At 36.8% G+C, this 24402-nt stretch overlaps 1 protein-coding gene across 2 annotated transcripts in view; it reads left to right on the top strand.

Moving 5' to 3' along the window:
* Positions 1–24402, top strand: part of LOC138707893 (inactive phospholipase C-like protein 2) — an 876200-nt gene that overhangs the window by 690656 nt on the left and 161142 nt on the right. For both annotated transcript variants that reach the window (XM_069837934.1, XM_069837935.1), the window contains exon 7: positions 12783–12876. In XM_069837934.1, coding sequence (XP_069694035.1) covers positions 12783–12876 — 94 coding nt within the window. The remainder of the gene's footprint in view (positions 1–12782; positions 12877–24402) is intronic.

Here is a 24402-nt window from a genome sequence, read left to right as displayed (position 1 = left end):
GAAGGACATTACCTGGGCTATGAGCACGAAGCGTGTAGTAGCTGCAGCTTACCTGGACATCGAGCGAGCATTCGACAAGGTTTGGCATGAGGGACTCCTCGTTAAGTTACTGGGCATGGGAGTCCCAGATGGAATGATACGCCTCATTTATAACTACCTCCGAGGCCGTACATTCAAAACCCGTGTAGGCACTAGTTTCTCCACCCCCCGTGAAATTCACGCAGGAGTCCCACAGGGTTCCATTATCGGGCCCATACTTTTCAATATATTCATTAATGACCTCCCGTTTCGCTATATCCACGGCAGAAGTAGTCATCTGTATATCTATGCAGACGACACTGCACTCTTGGCGATGGGCAAAACCTATAGATTAGCGTCCCGTAGATTGCAGTCGATCTTAGATCACCTCCAGCCGTGGTTCCACGACTGGAGAATCAAGGTCAATGTAGAGAAATGTCAGGCCATACTCTTTTCACTAAGAGCGAGACTCGAAGACATACCACCACCACCCACACTTTTCGGACGAGAAATGCCGTGGATGAACCAAATTAAATATTTAGGGATCATTATGGACTCTCATCTCACCTTCCGAGATCACATCCAATCCCTTCTTCGTAAGGCCAACGGGCTGATAGTTAGACACTATCCCATTCTGGCGGCCTTAACTCCTGACAACCTGAGGGTAGGACCATGTATAAGGCCTTCATTCGCTCTGTTATTACCTATGCCGCACCCGCATGGGGGTTTGCGGCAGTGTCCCATCTCCGTAAACTCCAAGTTATCCAAAACTAGGTGATTCGACTCATTACGCATGCTTTGTCATCGAACAACAGATGACAGCGTCTCGCCATCCTAACGGCAAACACCAGCCATCTCCTCCTCGCCCCGTTCCGTGATCACTTGATCAAATCTCAGTCCCCCTCGCGTATGTGGTACCTAAGAGGTTACGTCCAATTTCGGCTTCCCCTTCAAAATTTTCTAGAGCTCCTTCAGTGGAGCAGCGTAACCCGGAGTGAGACTAGTGGCCAACAGGCTTGGAGCTCACATACTTAGTTTTGTACAGCCCCCAACCTCTTGCAAGGACGCGTTTTGCGTACCTTTTAAATTTGTCCTCCCAATTCTCTTTCGATTTTTCGAGCGTAGACCGTAATCGGCACGCGCAGTAGAACCAGCCGCACCAGCAATAGACACCACTGAAGATGTTCACCGCAGCAGTGAACGAAACGTTTGGTCACACAACCAACAGACCACGGCCTCATATCCCGGAAAACTTTTCTACTACTAACGTTTAGCGCGTTTCATACTGCTAGGCTAGGCCGCTAGTCGATAGATAGCAGTAGCAGTTCAGTTGAAGCGTTAATAATCATTATTAAAGAAAAACACTGATGTAATGTACTTTATACGGATTAAAAGAATAATACCATAATTTCCTAAATTTATTTGGGCGTTGGCGCACGACCCGCACACCCCAGGAGACGCCACTGGTACTTTTATTCTGTAATATGGATGCATAATTGCTGACGAGTTCTAAAGGAATTCCCACTTCGAACTGTGAGAAGTTCGGTGCTCTTTTCTTTTTTTCTTCCATGATTATTGAAACTTGTTATTTGAAAACTGCGAGGATGTTTGAAAGCAGTCCGACAAACAAAAACGAAGCGATAATTGACAGAGTGCGTTCGTTCGCTGTTTTATACGCGGTAACCTAGCGCTCAGATGATTCTTCTCAAGCGAGCGTACCGTCAGCTGACGGTACTGAGTTGATCGAGGGAAAATGTCGGTGCACCGCATCTGTAACTTGATCACTGTCAAGAAATAACCACGTTTCCGTGATTGCTGATAAACGGGCTAGATGATCGAGAATGGTGCACACGGCCATTAGGGTACGTACACGTTGGAGCAACGATAAACGATAAAAGAAATGACCTAGCGACGCTTTGGTATTATCAAAGAATCAAGTGTTCATATCGGAGCAACGAGGACGCGGGAAGCGAACATTTTGATTTATCAGTAGAAAATATTCTATGCATCCACTTAATGAAAGAAGATTATAGGAAATATCAGCTGCTAAGTTCAAGGTTAATATAACTTAAATACGTACAAAATTAAACCCGTTTCTCATCCCAAAGATAGTATAAATTCGTTGTGTTGTGATTGGTTCTTGTGATCACATAACATATGACGAATAAATACACAACTGATCAATTTGCCAATATCTACAATAATTAATTAAATATGCCGAAATAATAATAAATCGATTAATATTCGGATATATTGATAACCACCGGTAATTATACAGATTAATATTATCTTAATCAGAGATCATATGAACGACAAGAGCGAAGAAAATGGAACTTTTCTTTTTCGTTGCTTTTATTGTGTATCTTCGCTTTTATCGTTACTCCTATATGCACACCTCAATGACAATGCATGCTTCAATTCTCTCTGATATAGCATCGCTGATTCTTTTATCGTTTATCGTCGCTCCAACGTGTACGTACCCTTAGAGCTCAAGGACGACCGACGCGTACGGACTGAGGGTAGTTGTGAGTGGAATAAAGTGGCACCAAATCGTATATCCGTCGCATGGGAATTCTTTAATTTAGTTGGCGATAATAATAAACTAGCACGCTGTTAACTTTGTCGGCGAATTTACTCTAAGGGTGGTGGTACTTCGAATTTGTTAGACCATTTGAAGCGATCGCACAATCTCGAACTTGAAGAAACAAGTAAGTAAATTTAACTACTCAAAACACTTTTGAACTCTTTTAAAAAGCGTGTTTACTTTGATTTATATATAAAAGTTCTAATAAATAATTTCGTGGTTTTGTGTGCAGACAGAATAACATTGCGAATGAAAAACTGAAAAGCAGAAGAATTTCAGCAAAAAAAGGACTCTTTAAGATTGATCCAGCATATTGTTACGAGATCAAACTCCAAACTTCAGTGATGAGCCGCTTACTTGAAATGAAATATGAGTTGGTGATTGTGTTGCTAGGAAAGCCAAACGGCCCTAGGATGCTAACAGGTCCGTATTTGGAAATCTCCATGACGTGGACCAGGTTAGATAGATTCTCTGAGTAGGTCTAAATTTTAAAATGTAGGTATGTAAGTGTTTAGGCTAACATTAAAAGCCGCGATTGTGGTACTCGTACTTGCTGTCAAAAATAAATTATTATCATTCAAATACACATTGACGATTAATTAGTGATATCATCGTTTTCGTAGTTTTAAAATTACGCAAAACATTTGATACGATGTCTTTAAACTGCTTTAGTGCTATTGTTCCAAAAGTCCACAGTCTAGAAAAAAAGTCTTGAAATTTCTATAAAACGTAACTTTCGAGGCAATAAAAATCATACATAATTATGGAATATTTAAAAGGCAACTTGAGTTATCAAATTAAAATATTGAGTTTCATTCTGAAACTAAAGAAACGTGTGGTAATAATATAATTACAATTATCCTCAAGTTGATATCCGCTTATATTTTTTATTACAGAGCAAGAGTGACGCGTTTTAGAAGAGATAGTTCAAATACTCACACTCTTTAACACAATGATCACAATCCTGTCTGGTGAAGAAACTTAATAAATTATTTTGGACAGTAAACTTTAACCCATTAATACCACACGTTTCTTTTGTTCCATTCTGAAACTCCCTTAATATATTTTACGTTAAACTAGACCGATTAGAATAATAATTGACAAAAACTGTTTGTAAATAAAGTAGTGTTTCCAGGAAAATTATAAATGTTTACAATAGCTACTGAAAAGCTTTACTTCTGCGTTAGTTTTCAGTTAATTTTAATGTTATTAATCTCATCAATGACATCAAACTAATACGCCTTTCCACATATACTATGAATTTCAAAACTAGAAAAAAAAATCGTCAGCTAACATAGTACTTCAGGCAAAACAAGAAAAAAAGAAGAGCTGAAGAAAAAGAGAGAGAGAGGTAAATAAAAAAGAGAAAATAAACAACAAAAATATACACACTTATTCTAAAAGATACGCGGACGTCAGCGGACTCGAATCACTACCTGATCCGATTAAAGGAATGCTCAGCGGAAAATGTATGTCTGCGCCACAGCATATATACAACCTGAGCGGCATCAATCGGAGGTAACCGGAGGTCTCCGATTGAAAGCGCACAAACAACCGCTCCGGAGAAAAACCTAATCATATGCAGCACTAACTATTACTATTATTTGTAATTGCAGTAACTTTTTAGGCCCATAAATCTGTATTTTAATGCGTACTTTCGATCATTATGGAGCCTAGTTGAGGTGTCTGAAAGTTGGTTAATGGCCTAAATATCCGAAGTCTAGTTATAATGTATATAAAATATAATGTATGTTTTTTGCAGCCATCATTGTGACATTAATAGGTTTTTTATCATTTCAACACACTCAATGTACCTATGTTGCGCGATGAATTTGCTTGAACACTGTACGTATTAGGGTAGGTACACGTTGGAGCAACGATAAACGATAAAAGAAATGACCTAGCGATGCTTTGGTATTATCAAAGAATCAAGTGTTCATATCGGAGCGACGAGGACGTGGGAAGCGAACATTTTGATTTATCAGTAGAAGATATTCTATACATCCACATCTATAGGAAATATCAGCTGCTAGGTTCAAGTTTAATATAACTTAAATACGTACAAAATTGAACCCGTTTCTCATCCCAAAGGTAGTATAAATTCGTTGTGTTGTGATTGGTTATTGTGATCACATAATGTATCACGAATAAATACACAACTGATCAATTTGCCAATATCTACAACAATTAATTTAACATGCTGAAATAATAATAAATCTATTAATATTCGGATATATTGATAACCACCGGTCATTATACAGATCAATATTATCTTAATCAGAGATTATATGACCGACAAGAGCGAAGAAAATGGAACTTATCTTTTTCGTCGCTTTTATCGTGTATCTTCGTTTTTAACGTTACTCCAATATGCACACCTCAATGACAATGAATGCTTCAATTCTCTCTGATATAGCATCGCTGCTTCTTTTATCGTTTATCGTCGCTCCAACTTGTACGTACCCTTAGGAAGAGAGTGAGATAGAGATACTATACCTCACTCGTTCTACTAACGGAGGCATCTTGCGGCAACAGCGTACTAACCAAGACCAGTAAGACCAATGCTTTTTTCTTAAGGTGGAATACTGTATAGGTGGATCAACGTGTTATTAAGAAAGCTGGAAATAAGTGAGGACATAAAACACTATCATTATATAACACACCAGACTGGCTTAGATTTATTTAAAATACTCTCCTATCATAGATCGCCTGCGGCCTACATAGCTGCTATGTTTGGCTCTATATTCAATATATATATCGGAACACTTATTTCCTAAACGAAAACTTGTAATGTCTAAACAAAGATCATGACTAACAGATAAAAGTTTATGAGTTGTATTAAAGTGTCAATTTATGACGTATTTTCCTAGGTTGTTGTAGCACAGTAGAAATAAAGGCGAAACAAAATATAACCTATACATCTATAAATCAATATTGTGCAGTCTACGTCAGATGCTTGTGTTGAGAGTCCGCCACTGGGATCCGAACGGAGTCCTCTACTGGGTGTTCAGCTCAAAATGTATCATGGCTCGCTGTATGCCGTCATGTGGCTAGCAGATGAGCCTAGAGAATTCAATCTTCCTACACTTCCGCAAAGGCGAATTACCTATGTGGCAGAGAAGTTGCCTAGCAAGTACGGCGTTCACTCTGAAGAGTACGTACCGATACGTACGGTAACGCTGGTAGTGGCAGGAATGTGAACTGTTTAGAAACACATAGTCTACTAAGGTGAGTTTTTTTCTTACTGTCGGGATATAGGGAGAGAGTCAAGACGATTACTTACGTATTCATTGACATTAACTTCGACGGTCAGCATGGACACGGAGCATTTGATTTGTATTGTGGAATGTTGCCGTATTCAACCGATGATAACACATACCCTGCGTACGACTTGCCCGCGCAAAACACAGTTCGAAAGAGGTTATGTAACCATCTGTTGCTACGACGTTCAAGTTATACCGTACACGTTCTCAAATTCAGATTGAACGTCTTGAATATAGGCAACTTCTCTGAAATAAAAGCTGAAATTCGCTTCAGATCGCTGACTCACAACAGTGACGTCATGACGCACTTTGAAATGAACACCCAGTATACTCCTCGATTGATATTACATCTTACATATTGCTGGTTGCGTTCAGTGATGTCATAGTGAGTACAAATTAGCCGACGGCTGCAGTAGAGGGACAAGTGCAGGAATCCTGTTGTAAATGTAAACAGATATTTTCGAGTACACAAACCTATCGTAATCAAGCAGTAACATCGCTGGCCGTTTGTAACATGGATAGATCTATGGCGGAAACATAGGACTGCGCATTCTGTTGCGATAGCGGCTGAGGAGTGTGACGTCATCTCCACTGCACACTGGGCAGTTAGCGGTCGCAGCTTAAGAATAGTTTAATACAGGTTTCTTTAATCTACGTAACTATACATTGATTACAAAACAGAATGAGTTATTGTGTTGTATAAGGTTTTACCAGTCATTATAGAAAAACCAGAAGCAGTAATATTAAATATTTTTCATTCCATAAACATCTTCGTGTAAAATGGGACAATTGTTGCAAACGCAAAGATCCTCTACCAAAATCACGTTAAGTTCATATCCTTTATGTCAGTGATAGAATGTAATGTTTCACACACTGTTGTGTCGCGCAGCCTCGTTGAGTGTGTCGCGGAATTTTGGAACTGAAAAGTAAATTTTATGCCATCCAGAAGTCTTTTTACAACGAAGTCTTTGATATGGTACATTTTATTTTAAGGCAGACTTTACCAATGAAACGTGAATACCTGCAACAATCCACAGTTTAATTTTTCTGCCTGGCGATAATTCCAGTGAAAGTGAACACCTGCAACAATGCTTTGTAATTCGTTTACACTTCCCACTAAGTAAAAAACAGAGTTTAGAATCGTCAGAACATATTGGTCAGTTTCAGTATATACAGTACGTGTGACCTGGTGATAGTACGACTATTTTATCAAAAGTGCTTTATTTAGATTTTATCATGGACAAAAATTTTTAATTCGAAAAAGACAATCTGAATCAAGTTCTGGGTTAGATGACAGCAGTGCTATTCAAATAATGTGAGCAAAAATTCCCTTCAAGATTCACAAAAACGTATTGCGTTTCGTAAATATAGTGATGAATACTTGCGATATGGTTTTACGTGACGTGGAGATGAATATAAACAAAATCCTTGTATGCGGAAATGTTTTGTCAAATCAGTCAATGGTGCCGAATAAAATAAAAAATTATTTAGAACTGCCGTTTTCAAATTCATACTTGTGTGAATCAGCATTTTTATACCATAAAAAAAAGGGAACAGACTGCTGTATTTTGAAGATCATTTACGTGTTGACCTGTCAATTATAAGGCCACGTATAGAGAAACACTGTATAAGCCATGACGTTATAGTAAGCCACCAAACGCAGAATTGACATTAATTTAAATAGGTGAGTTTTCAAAAACTATAATAAAAATCTTTTATCGGACATCCAGTATAGTTAAGTTGGGACTTTTGACACACAGGTATTGTACCTTTGTTTTTCTCTAATGTAATTCAAGTTCTTGCTTGTTTGTTTGTTTTTTTTTTTCGATTGCTTGTTAACATCGACCTATCTACAACACTGGATGTCCGACACTACATAGAAGCTGTTAACAGTGCTTTTTTTTTCTGGCGGAACGCGCTGGAACGGCTTAGACCTTGAAAATCTTAGTTTGACCAAAAGGAGGTTAAAATCGACAAAATTTCCGTGCAATGAACAGTAATCATCTCCCCGTTCGCTATAAAATATTCTACACAGAGTTCCACCACCTTTTCCTCCAGAAGAAGGCACTGGTTGTTTTATTATTATTATTATTATTATTATTATTATTATTATTACTATTATTATTCCTTTGCTTGTTCCATAGAATCTATGTATGGTTCAACCTACAAGTGTCAGCAATTTTTTTCACAGACGAACATATAGGATACGTATATTGGACAAGAACCTTTTGGCAAAATTTACGTTTGGCTGTATCACATATAACGCCAGATTTTGAAGTTGCTTTTGCTCGAGTCGATGAATAAGATTAGAGAACGATAATGGTTAAACATAATTATTACTTATGACACACATATACAGGGTGGAAGGTAAGGTAGTACATTAATTGTAGGTTGTGATTCCTTGAAATATAATGAACAAAAAGTATAATACCATTTTGCTCGTTTTTGCGAGGTTTTTCAAGAAATAATACTTTTATGCCGACATTTCGATCGCGAATTTTACGAATACTGTTTAAAATGCGGTTTAATTTCTTGTATAACAACGAAGAGAACGTTTATTATGTTCACGTTGCAACAGTATTTTAATTAGAAAATTCACAGATTTCGAATTAATCGATTGAAGAAATATTGGAAATATTGATTGTCGGGTCACGTACACAATTTGGCATCGCTGTCCGGACGGCAGACAATTCGCCTAGTACTCGCAACTGATCAGCTGTTGTGATGTTTACATTGCATTAGTGTGCAATTGGACGTACAGCGATACTGTTTAGTTTATTTCAAAACTACGAGATGCCAGAGTTCACAAATCGTGAGTACTTAGACATGATCCAGGCCGCGGAAGAAATTCGGAACAGTGAAGAACTACTAGCCAGAGTTCGTCATAATTGGACTACAAGATGTGAAAGCTGCACGCACGCTGATGGTGGACATTTTGAACAGTACCTGTAAGATGTGAGTGGAATGTGGTTTACAGAGTTCATTATTCTTTATTTCATTATTAACGCCCAGAATTAGTGATTCGTAAAACAACAAACTGTAATGTTAATTACATCTTGTTCACAAAGTTACATCAGTTTTATTTTTTCATTAATTGTAACTGAAACTTCAATCCTAAACTTTTTCACTAATTTGGACATAATTTCCTGATTTTCACGTTATTTCTTGTTATTGCTGTACGTATTTCTTGCTTACATTAAAATTATTACGCCATACAGTACTTAGTATTGAATTGTTAGTGTATTGCATTGTAAGTTGATAATTCTGCATTCATTGTTGAACTGCGCCCGGACACGAGCTATTTTGTTCATTCGAGTCATTAATTTACATTTTTTGACATTAAATTACACAAACTAAACAAATAACAGTTACGTCCCTATCCGGAGTTTACGTAGATCATTTTTGTGCGAAGATTTATCCCCAGATTAGCTCGCGAAGTATTGCATCGAAGCTCAGTACATGAGCCGTTCAGGGCAGAAGTGGTGTAAGTCAAAAATGGGTAATGAGGGTTGAAGTAAACATTCTGTAAAATACAGCGCAAAGCAGCAATTAATATTCAATTTATTTAAACTATTAATAGTCAGTGGATACCACGAAGGACATATTAATTACTACTTTGCGCTGAATTTTACAGAATTTTTACTTTAAACCTCATTACCCAATTTTGACTTACACCACTTCTGCACTGAAAGGCTCATTTGTTTCCTGCCGTCCTCCCCTCACCTGCTGCAAGATACACGGTGAAAGGTAGATGAACTTAACCCACCCCTTCAAGTCGCTGACCCATTGGAGTGTGGGATATTACTTATGCGGCGTTGAGACATCTTGCAATTGCCGTCAGCGCTTTCGAAACACTTGTAATTATCTCACTATCCGTAAGTCCTATAATTTTTTTATTTCACAAAACTTATTCTAAATAATTAGTTCTATGGCTCCTGTCAATTAATGTACTACCTTACGTTCCACCCTGTATAAACTAAGTTACTTATAGTGAATTATTTTTGAATAGATATAGGAACGACGTAATTAATAATTAGTTAATAACAAATCATTAGTATATCAAATGTTATATAAGAAGCATTATATATTGGCTCAATGAAGAGAGTAACATGCATTATATTCATTTTCAAACAAATGTTGATTGTGTTATATTTATGTTGATAATTCGGTAAATAAACAGCCATTGGTAACAGCTAAATGAAATAACCCACCATTACCACACGTTGTGCTTTGTATTAGCTACCTCTTCACCCCCACTCCTGAGATGTAGATTGAAGTAATGCGGGCTGCATCCAGCAGTGATTCGGCGCTACCTATTGCCCTAGATCATATATATATATATATATATATATATATATATATATATATATATATATATATATATAAAACAGATTGATCATCCCTATGTTAAAATCAGCAGCACTTTGAAGAGAACAACCGCCAGGATCGCCACCCGTCCACCATAAACGAACACGAGATGGCAGTACAGTCGCTAATGCAATTCAAATGGGAGTTGTAACGTGACTCCTTATGTAACAACTAGATGGCAGCATAGTAAACCTGACAAAATTTGTTTCTGTCAAAGCCTGTAAGGGCGAGCAATCTGGGTATATATGATCTAGGCTATTGCTTTGGACACGCATGCTCTACACCCAACCACATTTAAGCACTTGCTTCACGGTTTACAAATACGACTTGAAACGAAGAGACTTCACAGCATGTAGTCATTTTTTCTTTCCACGAGTGTACATTATGTAAAAGTAGTTTGAATATACTGTATGCACATGAACACGTAGAGTTCACCCTTTTCATTTTCTTACTACTAAATGGCACTTTCACAGTCTGCACCAATTTCCGTCATGTGACCCACAAGATAGTTGGAAAAGAATATCTTGGACAGTCATTTATCATTGCCACTACTTGTTATTACATTACAAAAATATAAAACAAAGATTTATTCGAATTTATTGTTTCCTGAGAAACAATGTCGTCTCCTCCTACAATTTGTATCTAGTATATTCCCAGTCTAACTACATTTTCTAACGGGATTATGCACTCTAGTATAACTGGGGCCTTTACACTTGGACAATTTTATGCAAAACTTCTTCGCAATTGTCGAGTAGAGTTACTACATGAGAACCAAAAATATTCGCTACTGTAGAACAAAGAGAGAAACATTCCAATAACACAATCACTAGAAAATAAATTCTCGCTGACTGCCAGCCTAAGCAAGAAATTTAATTCCCTTGCATAGGGCATGGTTGAGTTCAATTGTATTGTTTTGCCCTGTGTAATCTTATCGTTATCTTATGCTTTGATTGATTTCGGCCTGGGTAGCGTAGTCGGTATAGCGCTGGCCTTCTGTGTTCGAGGTTGCGGGTTCGATCCCGGCCTAGGTCGATGACATTTAAGTGTGCTTAAATGCGACAGGCTCATGTCAGTAGATTTACTGGCATGTAAAAGAACTCCTGCGGGACAAAATTTCGGCACACCAGCGACGCTGATATAATCTCGGCAGTTGCGAGAGTCGTTAAATAAACCATAATTTTTATGGCTTGATTTTAACCAGTATACACAGCCCGAAACACGTAAGGGAAATTCATAACACATCTGAGCGAATAGGAGTCACTTAGTGGTAACAGAATAAAATATGCGCGCTGTACAAAAGAAATAGTATTCTTTATACCGAGATTATTGGAATGTTAATTTATAATGGGAATAAAAACGTAATTCCACGCAAATACTTAGAAATTTGATTTAATCGACAATCCAGCTTTTCATTTCTGCATACCAAAGACGAGCCTATTCATTATCAGAAGGCTTCTTCACCGATATCTTCTTCCATTTGAGCAATTACTTGTGTAAATATATAACTGTATCAATTTTTTTATTTCAAATGAATAAACGAGAAAAATAAACTATTTAAATGCAGTAATTTTGTGGAACTGGAAATATTATGTACTATAAATAACATTATTGTATAAAATAACCATGACTAAAGTAAAGTTTAAATGATAAGAAACTTCATTATTCTTATACAAGAGATCACAGTGGGCCAGTTTCAAAATCTGACAGGAAAAAAATTATTTCTTATGAAAATTTGAAAAATGATTCAAATTATCCAATATAAACAGAGCAGAATAGTGATCCAGTAACTATTAATAATGTAATATTTTCGAAAGGATAAAAATTCAGAGATCTCTAATGGGACTGATCTGAAATAAACATTCGATGTACAACCAAATTTCTTATCTCCGTAACCATAGATATATGACCTCATGTAGAGTGTAAGGAAATAATATTATTAAAATTCAATACGTAACACAATACTTACAGTGTATAATAACTTTTCAATTATGTGCTTAGTGCAAGAATATGTTGTTACTTTAAAATTAAAATAACATAATGCAAATCTGTGAATAAAGAACCTACATTTTGTGTGCATCATAAATATCAATAAATAACAAATGTTACATTCAGAAGTGAATATCATCACACTTACGAATTTAATTTTGAAAAATGATTATTCAACTAAGCACTTAATTTTCTCTTAAAACTTAAAATAAATAATATGGGAATAAACTATTCCGAGCTATCTGATTCCACGTCGTCCTCTAATGATGAACTGTAGTAGACCTATATAGTCGGTTCTTTAAAAAGTGAACGCACTTCTAGAGACAATGCTTCTTTCTTCTTTTCTAATGCAAGTGTTAGATTGGAAATCACCAGATCAGACGAAACCAAGAGTAGATTCAATACTTATCTTCCATATGTTATTTTCGTGAGAATTTTCTCGTTCTGCTTTCCCGATATTTCCTTGCATTTTTATTTCCCATCAGATTTTGAATCTGGTCTACTGTGAGATGGACAATATTATTCCTTGTAATTATCACAGTTTTATTTTATTGTCCATACAGATGTCAGATCTAACGCCGAAAAAATGTATGGAAATCATCAATCTCTATGAACCAACAACAGAAGCTCGTGAAAATGGACAACTGCTCATTGATGGTAAGTGCATTTCAAATTTCAAATAAATTAATGAATTCATAATCAAGTGTGTATTTTTTCCCTTAATAATTCATCAACATAAGGATTTATATTACAGAGAAGAGGGACAGTATAATCCGTCAATCTATGGTATCTCTTGGATAGCGCTAAATAGATTAGAGTAGGTATAAACATGTTTCCCAAGGAACAGTCAATACAGCACGTTTCGTTGCTTCCCAGGAATCTTGATGGTATGTTAAAAGTTAAGACAACTCACATATTATGTATGAACATCGCATGAAACAATGAGTAATATTACGGCTGCCTTTACATGAATACGCTTCAGGTTCTAATTTCTGTAGACGTCTTTCAGAATAGATGTGCTTGTACGAAGAAGGATCGAAAAGTAACGCACAACAAAATTTTAATGGAATATTGCTTTGGACCGAACGTTCAAAGTTGGAAGACAGTTCCTTTGAATCTCGCGCTACAGAGATCAATGGTTCCATCAGATGTTGCCCTGGCGAAACAAGCGGTTAACTATTGAGTAAAGATGGAGCGTTTGCTAGCATCGTCTACGTGTGAAGAGCAGCTCAAACGTTGAGAAACGTGAGTTGTACCCTTCGAGACAAACGCCCTAATAGAGATGTTGCAAATGTCAGACATCTTCACGACAATGCTCGTCCCCATGTTGCGGCTTTTGTTCATGGAAAATTTGAGAAATTTGGCAGGGATGTGCTCAGTCAGCCACTCTACAGTCCAGACCTCGCAACCTCCGATTTTCACCTCTTCAGATCAATGAAGAAATTCCTAGGAGGCCAATGCTTCGGTTCGGATGAAGAAGTGAAACTGGTCGTGCGCAGGTGGCTATACTCTCAGGAAAAGGTGGTCCATGAACAAGGTACACTCAAATTGCTATCACAATGGGAGAAATGTGACGAGAGACTTGGTTCACAAGTCAAAAAATAGGTAAAACCTGTAGTTTTATTGCGCAATATTCATTTTTTCTCACCTACGAAATATATTGCAAAAAAAAAATTGTACGTTACTTTCCCATCCACCCTTGTATTTTTATTATGGATAATGTTACCCTATTTGGTAAAATAAATTTCTCTGATTTCTGAGGTACCGGTAAACAAAATACGAAAATATATGGGGGGGGGGGGTGCGTGCGCGCGCGTGTGCGGGTGCGCGTGCGTGTAATACTACATGCCTTGTTGATCATTCAATACAATTCTAAATTACTATTAGATAAATGTCACATATGGCTTCACTGTTCTTTTAATCTGGTTCATAATTATCTAGTTCCTCCCCATTTATGTTTATACTTGATACACTGCTATATCGCTAGTATTACTAAGAGATGAGTATTATATAGTTACACAATTTTCACTATGGCTACTGATTGCACTTGTTATATTGTTATTACACTACTATATACACTATTTACAACTCTGTTTCTTTCTTTGCTCTCTTCTTCTTTTTGGGGTTATAGCTTTTCTAAATTTACAGATTGAACAAATTCTATGTATTGTTTCTTATATTTAAGTATTAGTTCACTCAATGTGTTAGTCCAGTGACCACCTAGTTTTAGGATGTTGTTTCTGAACACACTTCTTTCTTTATCAAGAATGGCACACTGGAAGATTAGATGCTCAGCTGTCTGATCGCCCTTCCCACAAGGGCATTCGGGGCTGTCCAATATGTGGAAATGGTGGAAGTAGGCCCTTAATTTTCCGTGGCCGGTTAGGAATGTCGTAAGATTATTATTCAAGGGGATACTGACCCGGAGTCGGTCCTTTACACTGGGAAAATATGATTTGGTGACTGGTCCTTTAGTTGTTGTCTGCCAGTCCTTTTCCCATTGAGATATGCTTTCCTCTTGTAGTACTCGTAGCCACTCACTTTCAGGAATCCTCTCGTAGCACACTTCTAGGTCTTTATTCCTTGCTGCTCTCTTGGCTAATTTGTCTGCTAGTTCGTTGCCTGCAATACCGACATGCGCCTTGGCCCATGTGTAGTGGATAGTCCATCTCTGCTCCTTCATTTTTCTGGCCTGTTTTCTGATTGTTTCAATGATATTTTTGTGGTTGTTGGGATTCCGTAGCGAATCTAATGTTATGAGGCTATCTGTATGGATTATAGCTGACTTCTGCTTATCCTGTAGGTTGTCGAATGTGGATATTTTTTCAAGTGCTTTCAAAATAGCTATCTGCTCAGTTTGATTGTTCGAACATTGGCCATGTAATTTGAATTGCATTTGATGTGCGAGCTCTTGGTCTATAAAGATAGCAATTCCCGACCCCACTTCAGAATTACTTTTGCTTCCGTCTGTAAAGACTTCTACTGTGTAGTTCATACCTTCTTGCTTGTCGTTGAATTCAACTATATCTGCAGGATGCGGCCATTTGGTGTAATGCAGTGCTGTATCTATCTCATATCCTTGAAATCGATGTCCAGTTTTAAATGTATAACAGCTAGCGATCTTGTGAATCTCTATTAAGATAGGTGTAGCCTTAGTTAAGATACACAGTGCTTCGTGAGATACAGTTCGGTAGGCTCTCGCCATTTTTATGTTTATTAATCTCTGTACTCTCTTTATTTTTGCTGAGTTGTGTGACTTGTTCATTGCTTCTATCCACATCGGTGCCCCATATGAAATCAAAGGTAGAATTGCCCCTTTGTAAATAATTCTTAGTACATCGATATTAAGCCCCCAGTTGATTTTTGCCGATTTACCTAAGGTGTGAATTAATTTAATGCATTTTTGAGTTACATTCTCTATGTGCTCGGTGAAGCTGAAGTTTTTGTCTATGGTAATTCCCAGATACTTTATGCTATCTTCTTGTGTTAACTTCTTGTTGTTTATGTAGATGTTAATCCCTCTTTCACCCACCTGTCTTCTTCCATTAATAACAAGTACTTTGGATTTCTGGTCATTGAATTCTATTTTGTTACTCCTGGCCCAGTTTGCTACCTTTTGAATTTCAATATTAGCATAGTTTTCTATTTCAGGGAGGCTCTTTCCTTGAATAATCATCAGAAGGTCATCAGCATAGGCTATTACCTTAGTGTTCTTACTGTAATTTAGGTTAAGAAGAGAATCATATTGTATGTTCCAGTAGCCTGGGCCAATGCAAGACCCCTGTGGGCATCCTTTACTTGGGGCTCTACTGGCTGTGATGCTGTTAACTGTTAGTGTAGCTCTTCGGTCACTAAGATAGCTTTTAGATATATTGTAAAGGTTTCTGGGACATTCCATAGATTTCAAGGAAGTCAAAATACTTGGCCACCACGCGGCGTCAAAGGCCCCCTTCACGTCTAGGCTGATGAGTGCCACAGGCATTTTGTCTTTCATGCTTCGCAGTACATTTTCCTTCAAACGCATAAGTGCATCGATTGTACCTGTCTGTGGAGTAAAACCGAATTGGTTTGTGTTCATTAGATTGTTAGAATACAAGTGGTGCGAAATCCGTGCTATGACCAGTTTCTCTAGGACTTTTGCTATTGTGTTTACCAGACTGATGGGTCGAAATTTGGAGATGTCATCAGCGTTTTCCTTTCCTGGCTTTACGATCGGGATGATCTTCGCTGTTTTCCATATCCGGCAGAAACATCCTGTCCGTAACATCCATTATATAGCCTATTGCTGTGGTAGCATTGGGTAGTGATCTGAACACAAGGCGGAAAATTTCCATCGTAATGCCATTTTCTCCAGGAGCTTTATTTGTGTTCATTTTCTCTATAACAGAACTTACTTCTTGCTGTGTGAATAGCCTGTCATCCACCATGTTAGGTAAGACTGCTGTCCCAGCTCTTGTCATCCTGTGCTGGACGTCGTCATCGCTTTCGACGTCATCTTGTATGAATGAGTCCATCATGTAGTTTATTGTGCTCTCGAGGTCGCTTGTGTACGTGCCATCTGGTTTCTTTAATGTTGATAAGGTGTAATTGTTTTTCATTTTCCCGGCCGCCACTTTATAGATAGCGTTCCACAGATTTGACGCATTGGTTATGTTGCAGTACTTTTTCCAGGACTAAAATTTGGCTTTCCTAATGGCGGACTCATACTCCCTTTTCCCGCCGAGGTATTGTTGTTTGTGTTGCTGTCTAAGTTGATCATTGCCTCTGGTCTTCTGATATCTTCGGCGCATAGCATTGGTTTTCTTCCTCAGTATCGATAGCTGTTGTGTCCACCAGGGTACTGATTTGTGTTGTAAAGGCTTCCTCGATGTCTTGCATGTTATGAATGACTTGTTACAGGCTGATGTGATGGCGTTCTAATTTTCAGCTACTGTCTCCATATCCGTCTCATCTGATATTATTATTTGTAATATATTAACTAGGTCTTCTGTTCCATCAGCATGGTTTTGGACGTTAAATGCTTTTTTAATCTCTCTTTGTATATTTACTTCAAATCTGACATAGTCTTCTTTTTTACACCTGTATCTCTTCCCTGAATAACTATATACATTGGTAAGTCTGTTCCCATATTCTATACTAAACTCGATCAGTCTGTGGTCGGAACAGCTAACATCATTTGAGCAGGTCCAGTTACGTACAAATGGAAGCATCATGTTATTGGTAATTGTCAGATCTACATTATTAGTTCCTCTACTTGACTCATATGTAGTAACGTTTGTATTGCAATTGAGTATGTGCAGATTCGATCCTAGTATAAATTCCTCCATGATGTTTCCCCTTTGGTTTGTTATTACACCAAACCACGTCTTTGATCTAGCATTACTGTCTATCGCTATTAAGGTTGCTTTACCCTTTGCGTATTGTACAAGTGCCTCTAATTTTATTAGATCCCTGTTTATGTCGTTAGTTATGTCGAAGTACATGCTTGCTGCTAAGATGCGTTGTTTACCTAAAGAAACTTCCAGAACTACCATATCTTCGTCTGAAATCTGGTGTATTAGTATGGCACCCAGTTGCTTATTAGAAACTATCACACAAGCTCTCTTCTTTCCTGTGCCTGAAGAAAATATTCTATGCCCGCGCGATATTCCCATTATATTGTTTTGATACAGGTATGGTTCTTGTACAAGCGCTAAATCTACACCTTGTTGCACGAACTGTTGGTCAAGGTTGTACATAACGGCTTTGGAATGTTGTAAGTTGGCCTGTCTGCAATTTAATAGAATATGTGTTGTCGCTTTCCTATTACAGTATGCAGTGTTACTGGCCATACTAGTAATCTATATTTTGTTTGTATTTCTCTGTAACTGCTATGTAACTAGTGCAGCTCGTGTCCATCAAAGAATGGTTCACGCAGACAGATTGGTTTTTGCAATATCTGTTATAATTAATGCAATTAATGCACTTGAATTTACTGGTATCCTGTACTGGGCAGTCTTTTAAGCTGTGGTTTCTGTACATCTAGGGCAAGTTAATTCACCTTTACATACGCTGGCTCGATGCCCGAAACGACTACATTTAAAGCAACGAGTCACTATTAGGTAATCTTCCGCATAACATATGAGCCAGCCTACTTTCAATCTTGTCTCCAACAGCTTTTTCCTGGTCTGTGAGCCTACTTCGATTACCAAATTCCTAAACTTCCTCTTGGGATAGTAGATAAATTTAGGCTTTATATCGCCTAGATTCATGTTAAGTTCAGGATTCTGTGTGGTGATGACTTCTTCGGCATTTTCTAGGGTGATATTTTCAGGAATGTTGCGAATTATTAGGTTCGGACTCCTTAGCTGAGGGATGTTCGATTCCAGCTGTTGGCAACACTTTTCATTAATCGCAGTATTAACCAGCTCTATTTCATTTTGGTTTCTCGTTTCAATCATTACCCTGCCGTCTCGAAAGGCCTTCATTGAGCAGATTCCCATTTTCATGTCGGTGGGAGTGATGCTAGTCCTTATTACATTCTTTACTGCGTCGACCGAAAGGTCAGTTTTGGATTTAACTATAAGCCTATACCGTCGTTCGTTTGCCCTGCCACTTGCCATTTCTAAGTACGACTTACGGATTGCGCCGTTAGATGTCAAACCCTCCCCGTTATTATTGCCATTGCCAGGTGTATTGTTAATGGTCCCGGGAGATTTAATCTCTGGGCCCCTCCTGTTAGCTTTCCTGTACGCATCTAGTTCCGCTCTAGTCGCACTAACTTCACATTTTAGTACTTTGATTTGGTCACTTTCCTTTTCCAGGTTACTCCTTAGTGTTACAAATTGATTCCTTAGGGTGCTTACATTTTCTAATACAGTTTTCTTCAGCTCCTTTATGTTACCACTTAATTCCAGAGTACTCACTATTTTATTTAGAGCATTATCAATTTCTAAACCAACTGCATCAGCCATCTTTACACTTTTACGGTCTTACTCCCAATGTATGTATGTGTCTGTGTGTGTGTGTGTGTGTCTGTGTGTGTCTATTTTAATGTGAATATCGCACTTAAGTGGTCCTTCGCCTGCACATACGTGTGTGTGTGTGTGTGTGTTTTTTTTTACAGTATATATTTCAACATGCCCCATTACATGAGAGAGAGAGAGAGAGAGAGAGAGAGAGTGAGAGAGAGAGTGTGTGTGTGTGTGTGTGCGTGCGTGCGTGTGTGTGTGTGATCCCGAAAGAAAAATGTCAGGTGGTGTTAGGTTATGGGATCTTGCGAGCCATTCGATAGGACCCTGATGTCCTTTCTACAGTGTCGGAAAACACTCATTCTGTCATTTACGTACTATCAGTGCTGCAGAGTTCCGTCTCGCTGCCATCTCAAGTCTTCAAAGTCATTAAATATCTGCCATCTCTTTTGTGGCCAACCAATATAGATCTAGTGAAAAATGGATAAATAATCTATGGCAACTGAACTGAAGGTAATAGTTAGCCTATTTACGACATGAGTATCGTAACGTTTCATATTACAATACGAGTTTCGTAACTAGTCGAGTATTGTAATACAGTATGAAATTACGATAAGTATATCGCACGTTTTATCCACTTTGATAAAAAAATATATTTTTTTAAGTAATTGTACTATTTATATTAGTTTTGAACACGTATTTTATGGAGATGCGATTGTATTATTATTAGTTTCTTCCTGCGAGAGGCGACTCGTTTCTTTATTAGTTTTGAAAACGATAGTTTTTTATTTATAACAGAAGAACATCAGTACTAGAAGAAATAAAGCACTTCATACAAAGCACTTCACTAGTCTCTTCCTTAGTTCTTTCTCCATAGGTATGCAGAAGATGCTCCATTTTCTATTAAAAGGTTCCTTGGCCATTGCTATCCTCCTTTTGACTTCCTGGCAACAGCTCATGTTACTGCTTATAGTACACCCCAAGTATTTGAAGTTGTCTACTTGTTCTACTGCCTCATTTAGAATTCTCAAGTTTATCTTCTGTATTTTTCTTCCTATGACCATGCTCTTCGTCTTATTTGCATTTATCTTCATTCCATACTGCTCACAGCTGTCATTTAGCTCCAGGAGCATATCCTTTAGTATAATTTCCTCTTCTGCTAACAACGCCATATCATCAGCAAATCTTATGCACTTTATTCTTCTTCCTCCTACTATTACTCCTTCCATGTTCTGAAAACAGTCCTTCGCCAAATCCTCCAAGTAGATGTTGAACAGTGTAGGTGATAAAGGACATCCTTGACGTACTTCTCTCCAAATTTCACTTCCTTCCGACATTTCCTCTTCTATCCTGACTTTGACTCATTGTTTCATATAAAGATTACTGAACAGTCTTCTCTCTTCCCAATCTACACCTATTTTCTTTAGGATCCCCATCAGTTTATTCCAATCCACTCTGTCGAAATCCTTTTCTAGGTCCACAAATACTACATACACTTCTTTATTCTTTTCTAGGTATATTTCGCCGATTGTCCATAGCAGTCCAATTGCATCTCTCGTACCCTTTCCCTTCCTGAAGCCAAACTGCTCTTCTTTCAATTTTTCTTCCATCTTAGAATATAAACGTCGATTCAGTATTTGTAAGAGTATATATATATTAAGAAATAAATGAAGTTCAAACATGACAAAGAAATCGGTTGTATTTTCGGGACAAAAACATTCACGTCCATCATTTAAAAAAAATTCTATGTACCAAAGAGAACTAACAAGAATAATGGTAATCACATAAAAAAAACCCCTACTAATTTCCTAAATTGTCGTGTAAAAAATCAGTTTGAAATTATTGTACGTACATTCAAATTTTGTGGAAAGGTTTTTTATCTTCTGTAAAATTTTCATTTCTGGACTTGACGGGTTTTGCTCCATGGTCTTAAATACCTATTTATTCGATTTTATCTTGTTTAAAACCTTTTTTTCTTGTAACATGTAACTTTAAGATTTTTTTTTAATTTAAAATAAACGTTTATATTTAAAAATAAATAGCTACGAGTATAATCCCTTCACACAATATTATTCTCCTTTAAAGACTTGCCAACAATCAATAATGTTTACTCACATGAGTACAGCACTGATAATGCGTAGCAAGCACCGACCATGTCTCCATTCTGCACAGTTTACTTGAGTTGTTGTCATGCAAACTGACAGCTTTACTCAGTTGAAGTGTAGTAGTGCAACTGCGTAAAGATGCCAGAAATTAAACCCACGAAGGCAGCTTTTCGGTGATGGGTAGCAAAATTCCTCTCTTTCACTACAGATGGAATTATTATAATGTGTGGCACCTGCAATAAAGCAGTACCGGTATGTAAAAATATATATACAAATTTAAATATTCTATAAAAAGCAATGGTGGGATCAAAAAAATTGCCTTTGTCTTGTTACATACAATAAATAGCTTGTTTTCTCAATGCATACAGTATATTACCGGTATACTCTTCATTTCAATCTTATTTTATCTTTACCACAAAAATGATATATTATATTAATTAATTAATGATTAAGTAATTGCGCAAATGGCAAATTAAATAAACCTTCTCTTTAGTGTAAAAATTTTCTTGAAATTTATTTCAAATAAAGTTTATTACCATTTGGGTTGCCCACAGTGGTATGTGAACTCACACTTCGTCATTATATTTACACACACATATATTTCGTATTGCTGAATCTATAGTAATTTTTGTTTTACTTCTTGATAGATTGCCGCAGAGAAAAAATACTACTGGTACCCATCTTAGCACGAAAAAACTTTCCTCCATGAAGGAAATTGTAAGTGCCAGTAAACACACAGGCAATCACTATTAACCAAACCTTCCACTTAGGGAAAACAATTCAATTTTACTATTACCTGTGTTGTGCATTTACCAGCGATGGAATTCTTTGCAATGTTGTACAAAATCCAACAATGAGAGGGTTCTTAGAAAAGTAACGGTATTGTAAACAAAACATACCTTCAGAATAGAAATTGCGCAAGAACTATACTGAACCAGTATATCAGTCAACACTTAAATAAATTAGAGATGACATTGGCAACAGATGCATTTGGATTTCAGTTAATGAAACTTCAAATTCACTTGGACGACATATACTTAATTTAATTGTTGGAAAAATGAGTGAAAATAAATAAGGAAAGGCTCATTTGTGTGTTGAAATAATTGAGAGAACAAATTCCAAAAGTATTGCATATTTTGTTAATTCAAGACTAAAATTATTATTCCGAATGGCATTGAAGACCAACGGGTAAGCCTAATATTAATGTTACTAGATGTAGCAACTTACATGATTTCAGCAAGCCAACTTTTGAAGCCTTGCCTTGCCCATGATATATACCTACATCGGGTTGCAGAAGAAGTAAAAAATCTATTTCCAGTAGTAAATAAGTTATTTTCATGTGTCAATTTTTTTAATCAGCTTCTAGATTCAATGCATTTAAAGAAAAATTGCCAGAACCTATAGTAACGAGGTGGGGGACATAGTGGAAAGCAGTAGGATATTCCGTGAAGAACTTGAGAAGGTAGCAGAAAAAGTGAATGAGTTTGAAGAGAGGGGTGTGCAGTGAATCAAGGAAGTTCAATTAGTGCTAAAAGAGACGCAACTAAAGGTAGATTTTGCATATTGATGCAAATTTCACATTTTTAGCTGACACTGTTCACCAAGAAGAGGCCAGGAGTCTGTCTTTTTGTGAATCAATGACACTGAATTAGGGTGCAAAAAATAATTAGAAGAAGCTTCTGGTAGGCATGCTTCACAAATACATGAAAAATTTTAAAGCATTTTGTCGCAAAACTCTGACTATAAAACTATCCAATCAATTTATAATGTACTAAGTGGAAGTGGTGGTAGTGGTGAGCTTTCAAAGGAGTTTACTGCAGCTAGAATAGTATTCTTTAAGAATGTCCCACTGACCTCAGTTGACGTTGAAAAGTCTTTTTTGGCATACAAACTTATCTTATCGAACTAGGGCCACAAATTTGAGTGTTCCAATCTTGAGAAAGTGTTAGTGGTTTACTGTAATGCCAATTATGGAGGTAATTGACATTGCTTTAGCAAGAAGAAAAAAGAAATATAGGACACTTATTTTTGTCATTATTTTATAAATATTGTTAGAAATGTTTTCTGTCTTTACCCAACACATATGAATTCAGTCAGTTTCCTTATATGTAATTATGTTATATGGTTTTTTGTGTTTCATCATCAATCATATGTATTTTTCTGATCTTAGATGCAAGTACAATAAAATATATTAGTAATTGATTAACTAGCAGACTTACTCGTGTTAATTATGTAAGTTTGTGCGGCTTACAGCTGAAACACTGAAACAGCTGTAAGCCGCACAAACTTACATAATTAACACGAGTAAGTCCGCTAGTTAATCAATTACTTATATTCAAGTGTTAAAAGTAGTGTACGCAAGATTCAAAATGGATTATCAAAATATATTAGTATTTTTCCCTCCAATTTACAGCTTTACAGTCCCTTTTTCCCGCATATTTCTTTAATATTTCTTTTTAGGCACCTAAAACGTAAGTTCTTATTGTCTTAATATCCGATGCCTAGTTATAAGTGTGTTTATTTCAAGTAAACAATATGATCACTTTATAAACATTTCTAACACAGTGTTAAATCTAATGCATCTTGGTTTATTGCCAATAAACTAGCACTTCATTCAGATGAAACCAGTGTAATCAAATTTGGAAACACGTAATATTGCTCAGTTTTTCTACAGTATTAGAATAAAAATAGAATTGTTCTCAAAGAATATATTAAAACAAAGTTTCTTGCTTTGGAAACAGATATTACTTCTAAATATATATTCTTCTGCGATCAATTATTGGACCACATGACAGAAGTTGCTTAATAAGTTGCAGGCAGTTAGTTAAATTGTCACTTTAATGGTTTGGTCTTTAAATGGGAGCACAGCAGAATGAAAATGAGAAACTCGCACAACTATAGAGAGAAAAAACACAAAGCAAGAATGAATTGAAAATATTTTTAAACCAAACTATGCATCAAACAATGGTGAAGTACTGGTACTCAACTTTGCAAATAAAGCTAATAATTAACAGAATCAATGTTTCAAAATGAGCATTAAAAAACCAATAAAATAACTAAATGCTATTAATAAGTTATTATAATTTAAAATGTTAGTGCTCTTATTAAACAGCGATAGAGAATCAGTT

Source organism: Periplaneta americana, chromosome 10 (genome assembly GCF_040183065.1).
Source record: "Periplaneta americana isolate PAMFEO1 chromosome 10, P.americana_PAMFEO1_priV1, whole genome shotgun sequence".
Taxonomy (NCBI): domain Eukaryota; kingdom Metazoa; phylum Arthropoda; class Insecta; order Blattodea; family Blattidae; genus Periplaneta; species Periplaneta americana.
This window is presented reverse-complemented; position numbering and strand designations above follow the sequence as displayed.